The 14,357-nt window shown below is 43.6% G+C and overlaps 1 protein-coding gene across 11 annotated transcripts in view; it reads right to left on the bottom strand.

Moving 5' to 3' along the window:
* Sox15 (Sox box protein 15) overlaps window positions 1-14,357 on the bottom strand; it is a 50,175-nt gene that overhangs the window by 1,085 nt on the left and 34,733 nt on the right. For 9 of the 11 annotated variants that reach the window (XM_067359380.1, XM_067359382.1, XM_067359381.1 and 6 more), the window contains 5 exons: window positions 4,030-4,252; window positions 3,497-3,693; window positions 3,181-3,395; window positions 2,734-3,034; window positions 284-2,179 (listed from right to left, as the gene is read on the bottom strand). In XM_067359380.1, the coding sequence (XP_067215481.1) occupies window positions 1,605-2,179; window positions 2,734-3,034; window positions 3,181-3,395; window positions 3,497-3,693; window positions 4,030-4,252 (1,511 nt within the window). In that variant the 3' untranslated portion in view covers window positions 284-1,604. Of the gene's footprint in view, window positions 1-283; window positions 2,180-2,733; window positions 3,035-3,180; window positions 3,396-3,496; window positions 3,694-4,029; window positions 4,253-14,357 lie in introns of those variants that run through there. The other 2 variants (XR_010891256.1, XR_010891255.1) reach the window with 2 other exon arrangements.

Below are 14,357 nucleotides of genomic sequence, written 5' to 3' on the forward strand. Positions count from 1 at the left end.
TGTTTTTAATTTCAGAATGTTGATCCTGAAAGACTGGTAAAGTATATGTGTGGCTAAATGCAAAATTAACTTGCACGACATATGCATTATTATTTGGAGAAAAAATTTTACGAAACGTTTACTAATATACAGTTTTGTCGGGTACGAAATTTCTCAGAATCTTTATTCTAATTGCGGGGATGAATGTATATTTTATGACATATGTGTCACACATATATTACCAACCACACGTATGTATATATTATACTATACATATAAAATAAAAGAAATGTAACAATGAAATTCTTTCAATAATGTATTATATTCTTTAGTGAAAGGATATTCTTTGAAGGATATCTGCAAATAAATGTTTATACCTAGTTCTATTAAGTACGATACATTAATAATAATAATGTTAATAATAGTAAATATAATAATATAGCAAAATATAATAATAATAATTTAACCCAGAATTCTTTACACATCTCTATACACATCGAAAACGTTTCGCATCACTCGCATTTTTTCATTACCTCTATCAGGATTAAAATTGTGCAACTTGTGCAAGGCACTGAAAATATTTAGCAAGTCAATAATTGATTTATAACAGAAATGTATTAATATCATTAAAATCATTAAAAATAAACTTTTGGGCGATAAAACTCAGCTGAGTCGTCTGGCATTAAAAGGTAAATCCATCTCAGAGAAAATACTTGTTAAGGCAAAACATTTCTTGATATGTACAAAAGCTTTCTAATATAACATAAATTTAATATCTCTCATTATCACTATTATCTCTGCTACTGTGTTATCTCTGATAATAAACCTATAGAAGTGATATCTACGTGAGTATACAATCCTTTTTGCAATTTTATGCTATACTATTTGTGTGAGAGCTATGCACCATCAGCCGCCTATCGCTGTATTTTACACAAAAGAAGTAATTATTTATCTACATAAGTTTATATAGGAGAAAATTTTGCTAAATTAGTTAAAAATGATAAACATTTCAGAATAATAGAAAAATGATTAAAAATACAATTTTGTAAAATATAAAAAACAGATAAATCTTTGCTAAAATTTGACGACATTTTGAATCAATATTCGCATTAGACAATTTATTATATTAACATTTTACGATAAAGTTATAAAATAATTTTAATTTTAATTGGAATTTTACTTACTGCAGCTCATTGACAGGCGACATTTGTACACCACTGACTTGCATGAATATAATTTCAGTTGAACTGAAATTCATAAGAGATCGTGCTTATACATATGAGATACTCAGCCATAGATAAAATTCTCTAGAAAATAAAACTTGTAAAATAAACTCTGGAATTGCCGGTGCTAGAATTGCATAAAATCGAGTTGCGAACAATATCTCTCGCTCGTAAAAACATACGAAACTAAAATACTATTTTCAAAATTAATGAAAAAAAAAACATACCTTCTATCACGGAGAGATAAAAATGCTTTGATATATTTCGAGATAGCACCAACCATGCGATGACGTAAAATGTACACGAGCGTTCTTTCCGATCGAAGGAAGAGTCCGCCGCACGGGGATGCATACATCCAAGTCGAATCACGCAGATCGTCCCGTGCACTTTAAAGAAAAGGCACTAGCTACTGTAGCAGGTCTTGCGTACGTCCGCAAGTATAACACTGAAATCGTCGTCGGCCTTGGTCACATGCTCCATGCTCTGCTGCTGCTGCTGCTGCTGCTGCTGCTGCTGCTGCTGCTGCTGCGATTGTGATTGCGGATGCTGTTGCGAGGTCGAATGGTCCGGATATTTGGATACTTCCAGGCTCGGATGATACTGCTCCATGGCGTGACCGATCGCAACGTTGGAGCAACGGGCGTCCTTGCCGCCCTCGTCGACGATGCACTGCGAATTCGGCATGTCCAGTTGCGACTGCGGCGGTGCGCCATAGTAGCGCAGATCGCTGGCGTAATTATGATTGCTGTCCAGCATACTCTGCGAGGACAAGCTCGAGTGTGCCACGCTCGTCGGATGCGAATACTTGAAATACTTTTCCAGCTGCAGCTGCTGCTGCTGATCATCCTCGGCGCTCATGACGGGATTGATGTGGCCGCCGAGGATCGTGTGCTGCTGTTGCTGCTGAGCACTGCCGGAGGACGCGTCCGTCTGATACTCTTGATGGTGCGGCATTTGATACCGGTGCGTCACTGCGCCTGTAAAAATTTCAAAGTGAAAATTTTTAATAAAATAGTTTTTCTTTGAGTTTATTTTCAGTTTATCTCAAGTTTAGTTTATCTTTTGACCTCAATCAAAATTAATAATTTAGACAGTTGACAGAATATACAGAAGATGGTCAAAATCTTGACGTCCATTGTATTATTGTATTAATTAAAAAAAGATTGTAACAAGCAAAAAACATTTGGCGTTAGTTCGGTATCCTTGTTTCTTTATTTGTACAATAATTGATTTATTAATACGAGCCTATATATATTTTTATGTAATAAAAAATTTTTAATTTTGAAAATATAAAATGTTTTTTATAAAAATATACTAAATACAATTTATTGTCAGAAAAAGTACAAAACTAAATAAAAGAAACAAGAGGAACTTTTCTGTCGATAAATTATTTCTTTCGCACTGATAACCGCGCAATATTGCCTTTTTCCCTATTAATATTTTCTATTGTTACAAAATCATTCGTTACTCTATTATCAAGTACTACAAATTTATAAATTTGGCATGTATAAACGAAAACACAGTACATTACCGGAACAATTGTCAGCGGCTCCGCGGATTCCTATGGACTGCTGCCGATTGCACTGGATCGGATTATAATTGCTCTCGACGGTGGACTGCATCGAATAGTTCGTGCTCTTGGACGATTGCGTGTTGCTGTAATGTTGCAGCGATTGATCGTGCGGCGACGCGACCGGCGGATAAAATGTGCCCGTGACGGAACCGACGTTGTCGAAGCCGGAGCGCAACTTGTTGCACGACACCATCATACCGTTCGCTATGCCCACCGCGGCTATGCTCGTGGATTGTCTTTCAAAGTTCAAATAGCCCACCTAAGCGATCAAAAATATCGTAATATTTAAAATTGCCGTTCTCAGAACGTCGCTTTGTATTTCAATTAAATTCGAACTTGATACAAATAACATTTTTTTTTTTAATTATCTACAACTTCGCACACATTATTCGAAGATATACGTACGGATTTTTTGTACGTTAAAGTATCCGTATAACCGCCGGAATTCTGACAGGACGATATGCTAGTGTTACTAGCGTGACCCGTGTGCAGTTGATTGTCGCTGCTCATGAAGGTGTATCGTTTCGCCTGATCCGTCATATCTCCGTGCTGCTTCGACGTGCCCTCCATCAGATCCCGTTCCGAATCCGGATTTTGTGACGGTAGATGCCCGCCGTCGCCTATTCGATTGTATCATTTCACAATTTACATTATCGCATTTGTAATTGTTTAATCACTCCAATTACGTCACATCTAATACCAGTGCTAATATTTTCATTACCGTCAGGCTCAGGACTGGCCACTGGAGATATGTCCGGAGTGTGGATAATGGGCGTGTAAGGGCTGCCGTAAAGCGAGTTGTTTTCCGATTTGTACTCCTGAATACCTTGCTGCTGCTGCTGGTGATAAAGGGATGAGATCGGGGAGTGGCCACCCCAAGGGATCTGAGGTATGCCTTGGTAACTGTCCATCTTGGACCTAAATTTCGAATTGTATTTATAATAATATAATATCAGCCCTTCAATTATACAGCAGTATTTTTGTGCAGAGCAATCTGTAAACGGATCAAGTAAAACTAAAAAATGTTACATAAGCGTCCGTTGTACAATTAGAAAAAAATTGAAAGAAATTTATCCTATACTTCTGCATCAAAAGGTGATTATCTTAAAAAATTCACATATTGTTAAATTTCAAGTATAACGCCATGATGCTGCCGGCGTTTCACTTAAATCATGCTAGGATCTCTCAATTAACCGGCGGTTACTCGCACACGTACCTTCATTAGCGGAAAGTATCGTGCCGGTATCGACTTACATGGAATGATGAATCGTCGGACCCGCCGGGTTGGACCTGCTGCCCGCGGTGTTGGTCGCCGAGGTTGGCGAGGACGGTGCACCGGGTGTCCGTTTCGCGTGCTTCCTACGCCGCGGCCGGTACTTGTAATTCGGATGCTCCTGCATGTGTATAACGCGGAGGCGCTCGGCCTCCTCGACGTACGGCCTTCTGTCTTGCGGCGTTAGCCCTCGCCATTTCTTTCCTGCGAGAACAAAGCTCCATCAGAAATAAAGAATGAAAGAAAGAGAGCAACGAAAAGCGTAAAATAATTAAGACACATAGTACACAGCATGATTTTCTTACCATCGTTCCGAATCTCCCTTCGCCGCATAAACAGGCAAAATGTTAAAAATTTCATGAATTTATTTATTAAAGTAATAAAAAGTTTTCAGATTTATTCACACAATAAATAATATAAAAAAATAGATAAGTATCATTGCTTTAACACAAAACAAATAAATTATCCTCGAAATATCTTAGCAATCCGTAGAAATTAACAATAATAAAATTAGGAAACACAAGAAACAAAAATAAGAAATTGATTATTTCCAAAACTATATTTGTTTCCTTAAAGAAATCAAGCCTTGATCAAAATATCTTTGGTTCGCTATAGATATCCAGTTGAGTTTACAAAGCAGCTTAAAAAGTTCAGTCGAAAATAAAGCCTCCAATTAACTTTTCACTAAATTGTAACACGAACTGCGATGAAAATAAACATACGAAATACAAAGGGCCAAGCAGACGAATTCATCGAGCGCTTTTACATCGTTTAGCGACATCGGCGCGCAAAGTCACATTGCACGCCGCGATACAACAAATCCTCGCGAAAAACCCCGTAAATACTGCCGATAAATAAATTACGCTCCGCCTCGGCAATAATGGGTCGAGCCCCGCGGTGTATCCATCTCGATATCCTGAATCTCGATAAAATCGGCCGGTTACGAGGCCCCTTTGGGCTAACGACGCGCTTAATTCGGCTCTCGCGGGAGAGAAGCGGCTCCTATCTCTTCTTCCGTTGCCCCGATACATACGCGCGGCGCAAAACGAGCACAGAAATGCGCTCTCTTGTTGCAACGCATACGCAATGTACGTATATACACGTACGGATATACACGTATTACAGGTGGGCTTGGTCGGCGGCGGCGGCGGTGGCGGCGGCGGCGGCGGCGGGTCTCGGGTCTGACGACCAAGCCTGGAATCTGCCTCGGTTTGCGTTCAATATGCCAACATGGTAGGCCCGGAATATCATTAAGCGAGAGGCATAAGGGTTAATACGAACGTAAGATGTTCGCGACAAGAACGAAAAAATTGAGCGCGAGGCGGATGTATATATGGCGCGCGCGCGTACATATGTACAACGCAGGACCGTGCCGGTAAATATATACAATATACATATATATATATATATGTTTATATATATATATATATATATATACATATATATATGATCCTGTATAGGTACATAGGCGCATGGGGGCGTAGATATGGGTGCGCCCGTGCCTTCAGCCAGCCACAAGGCACGAACCATTATTTCATATTTCATTTTGTATATTTCAACTCCGCAGGAGAGAGAAAGAGAGAGAGACGCTAACCCGGAGGACTCCGGAAGAGGGGGAGAAGTGAGAAAAAAACGAACGAATCGGTCGTTGCGGCGATCGTAATCGAAATCGCGCTCTTCGGCAGATCTTCCTCCACTCTGTTACGTCTCTAATATAATAAACAATTGCGGGGGAATGCGAAAACATTCCCCCGAATATTTTTACGACACGAATGATTCAAATAAAAAAAAAAAAAAAAAAAAGAAAGAAGGGAGCTCCTCGAGGAAATCGCTTTTATCGCACAACAATGTTTTCCTACCGATTTCTTTCTTTCTCTCGATCGTCAGTTCGATCGTCCGACTTTTTCGCACGAGAAAGGAATCGAAAGAACGTCACGACAAAGAGAAACGCGGTTTTTCGGCTAACAATAAGTGAAGTTAATTTAATATTCCGGGGCGCGTTCGCGATGAGTTATCTGGCGGTGATTCATCATCACACCCGCGCACGCCGCGTCCCACTGCGTGATGTCCTCGTTAAGTATTCTAATGGCTGGCGTGTACCTCTAATTTACCGCGCGCGCTTAGGCCGCCGAGAAGCCGGACGACTTCATTCATTTCGTATGTTTCCAAGCAAAAGCGGACCGACGCGCCGGATTCTCTTGTCTCGAGCTCTTCGCGATCCTTCGTGGTACTTTTCGCGTGTAATCGAGTGACGCGCAATGTCTCTCTTAAAACGCAGATGATTTATACGGAAATAAAATTCTGCTTCGTACAGCAAAACTTCCATTTTTAACAAATGCATTCACTTCGTGTATCGAAAAAAATCGAGTGAATTTGTGCAATATTTAAATCGCGTGCGTGTGTATCGCTTTTCTTTGGACATTTTGTAAGAATATTCGACTAGCTAAATGTGTAAGCTTCAACAGACTTCCCGTGTCGCAATTTCAGTCGTTTCGCGCAGAGAATCGCTCGCACAGATCTATCAGGACTGAGATCTAACGGTGAGAGCATAAATTAGCAGCGAGCATCGCGACAAATTACGAGACTTCTCCGATCGCGCTTGCCGAACGTGAAGTCGTCGCACATGTCAAAAGGTCCTTCTAATCGAGTCTCTCTCTCTCTCTTTCTTCGTGTCGCGCGCAAGAATCCGCGTCTCGAGCCGTTGACATTTTCCAGAAAGCTCGTTCGTTCTTCTACCTAATTAACGATTCCGCGGTGATTTACGCACGCGCCCATCGGTAATTCACCCGGCCGGCGATCGGCGATTAAACTTCTCCTCTCTCCGTCCCTCCGGAGTGCCCAGGCACCTCGGGAATTTTGTTATAGTCGCGGGTGCAGGCGCACACAGAGGCTGGCATGTGACATTTTCAGAATCGAGCGAGAAACTTCTCGCGCACGGCATTTAGCATGTAATTCCGTCGCAGAAGTTGGCGCTCGCTGCCGCTGTCTCGAGACTTTAATTACGCGGTTACGCGATGAATCCTCGGATTGAAATATTTTTCGCGGTAACATCGAAATTGCTCGTAAATCTATCGGTTCGTCCTTGAGCGGCTGATTGATACATTCGGTTTGAAAAAAGCGCTGTCGATATGGTTCGACGTTTTTAAATTATTCTTACACAATGTGCGAAAATATACACAGATGTGTAGCAGAAACATTGCGATGCAATCGTCGATGAGTATTTAATTATTTGGAAAACTTTATCGAAATTCAAAAGCGAGTATTTTCTCCAGAACTCCGCTTTTATTTCGCAATCATTCAGCGAACTGTACTCATCTTCTCTACAAGTCTGAATAGCAAACGCTAGGAAATCTAAAAAATTTACGATTTTTCGCTGTGGAGAAATTTAATCGAGAGTGTCAGGGAAATCGGAAAGTCCCCAAGAAGTTTCTAAAATTTGAATAGACACCCTGCAGTTGCATGCATGCGGCGATAGTCTGCGCGCCGGAAAAGACGACGAGACGAAGAGAGCAGAGGAGGAGCGAGAAGGCCAGAGAACGAGGCCCACATCGGTGGAACCGCATCGCGCGCGCACCCCGCCCAACCTGGGTCGCCCACTGTCACCATTAATAATACGTCTCCCGTCCTGTGATGTATCTCATCTCCCTCGACGCTGTGTGCGTGTGCGCGCCGCGTCGGTGTCCCGACACACCGACGCGTTCATCACCTGTACAGATGCAGGCATCGATGCACACGGCGCGTGCATCTGGGAGGGGTCATATATGCGACAGGAATTGCCATCTTTAAATTGTCGTTTTCTCGGATCCAAAGTTTCGAGATACGTTATTATGTTAGTCCTTCGACGCGTTCGAGGAATCTTTGAAATCAGCACGTTTATTTACTTTTATATAATATTTCAATTATATATTCGATCAAATTTTTTTTCTTCTCAATAGCGTTTAGAAATCTGAAAATTCTTTCGCAATATTTTATTTGCAACAATAATTTCTTTAGTATTTGCAAAATCTTCATTGTTGAGTGATATACATCCAAGAGTTGATAAGAAAAGCGATGGAAAGATACCGGATAACTGATTGATAAAATTAGACGCCAAATTAAAAATTAAAGTTCACGGAAATTTCATGAACTTGACGTGACGACTCTAACAGTGGCGTCCGCTTTGACAGTTTACTTTCCAGGACAAAGATGTCAGGTAGGCTCGTAGGTAGACACACAGTGTTCACCATTCAGACTCGCCTCGTTGAGTGAGTACAACCGACTTGAGTAGCACGTGGACGAAGGCGTCTTTCGCCTTCTTGTGTTCCGCGGACAATCAAACTTCCTTGCGATTCTTACAGCGCGAAGGAAAACTCGTATGTTTTCCCCTTTAATTGTCATTTTCTCTACACTTTCTATTCTTAAAATAAAACAATTTGACGAACAGTTGGAGAAAAAGAGGGAAGAGAGATAAACGTCTTGGATTTCTCGGTAAAGAACGGCTCGGAAAAAAACCGCGTGTCAGTCGTATCTCTTTCTTCAAACGCGTCAGGAAACCGCGAAAGAAGCGTTTCCACAGTGCCAGCGGAAAGACAGTGACATGCTCGCACTCGTCGAGAATACGCGCTCGTAGACGGCTACGCCGCGTCGTAATCGCCGTAAACTTCAGCCGAACTTCGTGAAAGTCGCGGAGGATGACTGACAATCGGTGTGAGAAATCTCTGGCCGATTCGCCGAGATCTTGCACGTGGAAAGTTTTGCACGTAAATGCAAGTCTCATTTAATTTCATCATTTTTCAAATTTGCACAGGCGCGGTTGAAAAATTCCCTGCGCCTTCGCGAACAAAGACTCAGATTGCCAATCGTCGCGTACCGCTCGAAATTCGTCACACCACTTGTAGATCACCCTGTACATCGCGAGACGTATCGACACCGCGGCGGTGTCATACGAATTATCATATCACTCCATCTGTCATTTTTCTGATCCGCATGTAGGCGTGGTTGCGGGCGATTCACGGCCGAAGATCAACGGGAGGGACAAAAGTCGCCGATGAATCGCCCGTCGAGGCCCTCGCCGCGCTCGAGGGCTTCCTCCTCCCCCTCCCCCTTCAACCCTCCCGCTCCCTCGCCGCGACCCATGTGTGTATTTTCATAAATACAATAATTTATTTCTCTTCGCAACCGAGCGAGGATGGATGTTGCAATCTCGACTTCGTCGTCTTCGTCGTCGCCGCCGTCGTCGTCGTCGTCGTCGTCGTCGAGGATAGGTGGGTCGGTCGGTGCAAACGCCGTCGGAAGGTGAGGTGAGGTGAGGTGAGGTAAGGTAAGGTAAGGGTGCGGCCAGACTCCGCTCTCGACTCCACCTCATTACCCGGCATTCTATGCAGAGACCGCGCTTATGGCTTATTATTGCTTTAGCTTAGCCAACCCGTCGGTTCCCTCGTCCTTCTCACCAGACGGATACATATGTGCGCGCGAGCTGTATACATACGGACACAATGTGTTCAAGTTGGGATACAGGGTGACGCACGCGAAGCGTAACAATTCAATTTCGCCGAAATCAGCAATTTCAGGAGAATACGAGAAGTTCTCGGATAGAGTTTACGCGACTCGAAAGAAGTTGTGTTCGTCACCGCCGCTCGAAGGTTTGCGATATCTTAAAGTTTTCCGATAAATTCATCATTTTCTTTACTGAAAATATTGTCACAAATTTATAACCAATTAGATAAAGCTATGATTAAAGTGAAAAAATTATGCATAAACTTCCCTTTGTAAAAGAATTTTTCTAACAAAATATCAAAGCGACGTAATCTAAATTATCTGTAAAATATTAATAATAGTTTTACATTCCTTTGATAAAATGCATTTTTTACGCGTATTATTCTGTTTCTTACAGGAATGTTTGTACGTGCCTTCGCAGGTGAACTTTGTATAGAATGCGTCCGTGCATTCGTTCCTTTGACGATCCCTTCGCCCAGGCTCATTTTATATGTATGTGCAATTATTGGGCCCGATCTTGTCTCGCGGTTCGTTATGTCGCTTCGCCTACTAACAGACGCGGAGCGAGGTGGGTTTCTCCTCTCGTCCGTGCGTAAGACCGTCGCACTTTGTCGGTACGAAATGCAGCTACCTCGAAGAGGAGGTTTAACCAAGTGCGACCATCGGCCGCTCGGTGATTTCGTAAAAACGATGAATGTGTAACTTGAAATAACTCGCCAACTTTTACGCACAGCGTGCAACGCGAACAAGAGACGCGCGCGCGCGCGCGTCCGTCGATGCCGCTAACCCGATTTGCGCGATTAAGTCGATCGTCGAACAACTTTACTAGTCGATGATTGCCAGATTGATGATGATGGTAGCGGGTTTAAATGCACTGGAGATCGAAACGAGTGTACTAATGCACGGCGAACGTGAGCGCGCGCGTGTATGCGGATGGTATAAAGAAACAAATGAGTTTCGTGATCGTACGAGAGGCCGATCTTGTCTCGGATTAATCGAGCAGCGCCGTAGAAAACGAACAAGTTTCTCCGTAGGTCGAATCCAAGTGTGGGAGAGAGAAAGAGAGAGAGAGAGAGAAGGGGAATGAGAAGGAGAAGATGGCATAACGAGGGTAAACAAGTTTAATTGAAGGCACGGAGAGACTAGCTTCATTATCAAAACAAATCGAAAAAAAAAGACTTTCGGTAGGTATAAATTCATTGTGGCTCTGGTTGAGAAACGAGATTATAGACGATTCAACCGCGACGATAATTCGCGTTCACTGCGCAAAACTGGAGCGCATGTTAAGAGATGCAAAGAGGAAAAATATACAGCGACACGTTATCGATTATTGGCGCACCATAAATTGCCGGAACAAATTTTTAGCAATTGATTAGATTTTTTGAAGTAGATAAAACGCATTGCTTTATAAATAAATAGCATTATTACGAAAAATCGTCGTTTCGTGCTTCGAAACAATGCAAATTGAGAAGAAATTCCGACTACGTATTACAATTGAGCGTAAAAGATACGAAACACGTTTACATGTAAAAAAAATCGTACCGCGTAGTGTTATAAAAAAAATGCACAAGTTTCCTCTTCGATTTACGAGATATTTAAGAGTAAATGTTCCATGTAACGTCTTCGTTACAGCGCTTTGCGTTATGCAGAACGGTTCTTCGGCGTTTATCGCGCCGGAATCGCGATCTGTTTTTCCGCGTAATAGCGAATTAGCCGATCGAGACCTATATATTCATAGTTGCGTTTAGCCTGCTCTGCAGCAGGATGTAGGTTGCCCCGCTTTAGATCGGCCGACCTCTCTTTTCCCTATGAATATTTTTACGAAAACGCAATTTACAGAGTGGGCAGAGCCGATTCCACTCTTAGAAGTTCATCCACCGTGCAGCCGAGGTGCTATTGTTCCGAGAGCCGCCCGATGGAGACCAAGAGAAGCGGAACGGGGCGGAGAGGAAGGGGAGGAGGAGGAGGAGGAGAAGGATGATATCGAGAAGGTGATATGTATATGTATGCATGCACGCGAAGAAAAGCGGGCCTTTCCCTCGGATCCGCTCTCAGACCGAAGGCTCTTACGCACTTCTACCGCGCGTGTGTTAATTTCAATCGACTGCCAATCTTTTTCCAATCAATCCCACCTCGCGGCTATCCGAAAAGGTCAGCCGCGGCTCGGTACGGCTTATTACGTTTATTATCCCAATCCTGCTTATTTATTATAGCGACTCGCGGGATGCCTGCGGCTAGGCTTTCTACGTCCGAACTGATATAATTTCGGTGAATTCAATCGACTTTCTTGACGGCAAGTTTCGTCAAATTATCGTTATTCAGCGTTTGCGCAAAAAAAATTATCGAAAAATTTCTTCACTTTCCAGGCATATTTCTTCGTGTTTTCAGACTTTAGAATATTTCCACATGCAAATTTAAAATTAATCTATTTATTGTGGACTTCTTAGTGTTTCCTATTCGTTAAAAATAAAATTAATAGTTTCAAAGATTAGAGTTGGAAAAGAATTCGAAAATATGAAAGTAACATCTTGAAATTTTAACTAAAATTTCTCCAAGGTTTCCTGAGAATTATTTCAGATGTTAAATATCTTGTAATTTAACTTTAACGAGGAGTCTCTATTAAAAATTCGCTGTGCGAAGAGAAATAGCGCGTGGCTAGTGTCTACACGACCAATAATTTTCAATCGTCCCTTAAATCCAGCCGAGGTCGACGTTATCGGTCCTTCCGCACCGAGCACCATTATAGTGAGATATTGTACACGCAGATTCGTCGTTTAAGGGCCGCAAATCGGCCGCGTTCGGAAGACAGTTTGGTACTTTATGAAAGAGAATTCTCGTATTCTTCTCTCAAGGAAAAATATATACAGGGTGTCTCGGAATCGTCTTCCAACTTTCAGATTTTTTGACAAATCGATCTTTCGTTGGCAAAAGTTTCGTTTATAACTTTAAATATTCACATTGTACTCAACGATGCACCGAGCAACTTAAATTTCTGATAGTGCGAAAAGTACAAGTCGAAAGAAATTAAGAAAATAGATTTTATCAACTATTTGTGCCTTCGATATTTACTCGCCGACATTCTTTAGCTTTCAGTGCTGAATAATTGCGTGAAGCCCGACGCTTCGACGGCTCTAAACAACCGCAAACAACCGTTTGCCGTTTGCATTTTTGCCCAGCGTCTGCGAGATCGAAGGGACATACCATATATATCTCTAAGTAGAAGGGGAAAGGAAGTAATCAGAGGTACTAAACTACGCGATACCGCGTTGGCAGTTAGAGCCCTGTATCTCCGCTGTCGCCGGTGGTACAACGACGCCCGGTATTATTTGCGGGCTGCCACATTTGTCGTAGGTGGTCTCGCTGCGACACGGCGCAGTGGCGTCGCGCATAAACGACGAATACGGCGTGTGTGCATCTCGCCGTTGTGGTACTCCTACCGCGACAAAGCCGATTCCCGGCGGATAAACGCGATACTTACTCGCGACACCTCGTCGCGAATCAACATCGACGCTGTCGTCGCTCCGCTAATTAACAGCGAAAATCGACTGTCGACCGGCACGCGATAAGTTGGAGACGCGTATTTCGCGGTGAATCGGGAAAGGTTGTAGATGCGATTCGTTCTCGCTTCGATTCGCGTTTTTCGAACTCGACACGGATTCGCTCCGCAGCTGAATGACAAATCTTCCCTTCGGATTAATCGCGAATCGTCACGTGCGAACAGCCGCAGTCTCGGGCGTTGACGCGTGATCGACGACGATATCTAAACTCGAGCAAAACGCATTAATTTCTAAATGTTGACGGACACGGGATCCACCGCGGGTTAACGGTTGGGGGAGAGCGATTAATAAAGATGCGCGGGCACGCGTGTCACCGGATATAAGGTGCCCACACGGCATCCATCGACATATATGCGTGTATATATATGTCGCGCGTTGCTTGGCCCACACCGACAACGGGGAGAGACGCGATTGACGCTGTCTCGCATGCATACATGTATATGTGTATACATCTGCGCTCGTACTCTCCATATGAGCGCGCGTATGCGTACGCCGACGCAAAACACGCGAGCGCGCGGACGGACGGACGGACGGACGGGCTAACGGACGTACGGACATACGTACGAACGGATGGACGGACGGACGAACGGATCGACACACAGCACGCGCATGAATATGTAGGATGTCTGGAAAGAAAAAAAAGAAGACGCAGGGGAAGGGCAGAAGCGGGGGCGGCGAGGGAGACCCGGCGTGCATAGTAATCGCAGCCGCGTCATGCCAATAACATCGCGCCGATCACCTAATGTTCGATCGATAAACCTGACGGAGTTTTCTTTACTCCGCAACGATAACTCCGCGGCGCGAGGAAGGGGAACAAATGGGAGAAAAGAATGGGAAGGGGAGGCGGGGGAGGGGGGAGGATTAGTGATTTACGGGTTTGCTTGTTGGGCGAATAAAGAGGTAAAGGGAGAGAAAAAAAAAGGAGAAGAACGAGGGGGAGGAGAGCACGCGTGTACGCAGGCAGCACACGCGCGAGTGTAAACACATCACGATACGCGACGCGCGGAGCGCTGAAATGGGCACAAGTATAGGCAGGTAGGTAACGCACACGAGGAGGAGAAGTTTACAATTTTCTGCACGACGGCCGCTTGATCGTTCAAATGCCAATAACGTTGCGGATGCCAATTGCCGATAATTCAAGGTGTACCTGCCCGCGATAACGCGGCCGAGCAACCGCTCGGCGCTGACAGATCGTTAGGCACCGGATGATAGGTTTTTGCCGAAGAGACACGTCGAGGAACGAGAAAGAAAGGAAAAAAAAAAAAAAAAAATGAAGA

The sequence above is a fragment of the Linepithema humile genome, chromosome 7 (genome assembly GCF_040581485.1).
Source record: "Linepithema humile isolate Giens D197 chromosome 7, Lhum_UNIL_v1.0, whole genome shotgun sequence".
In the NCBI taxonomy this organism is placed as follows: Eukaryota; Metazoa; Arthropoda; class Insecta; order Hymenoptera; family Formicidae; genus Linepithema; species Linepithema humile.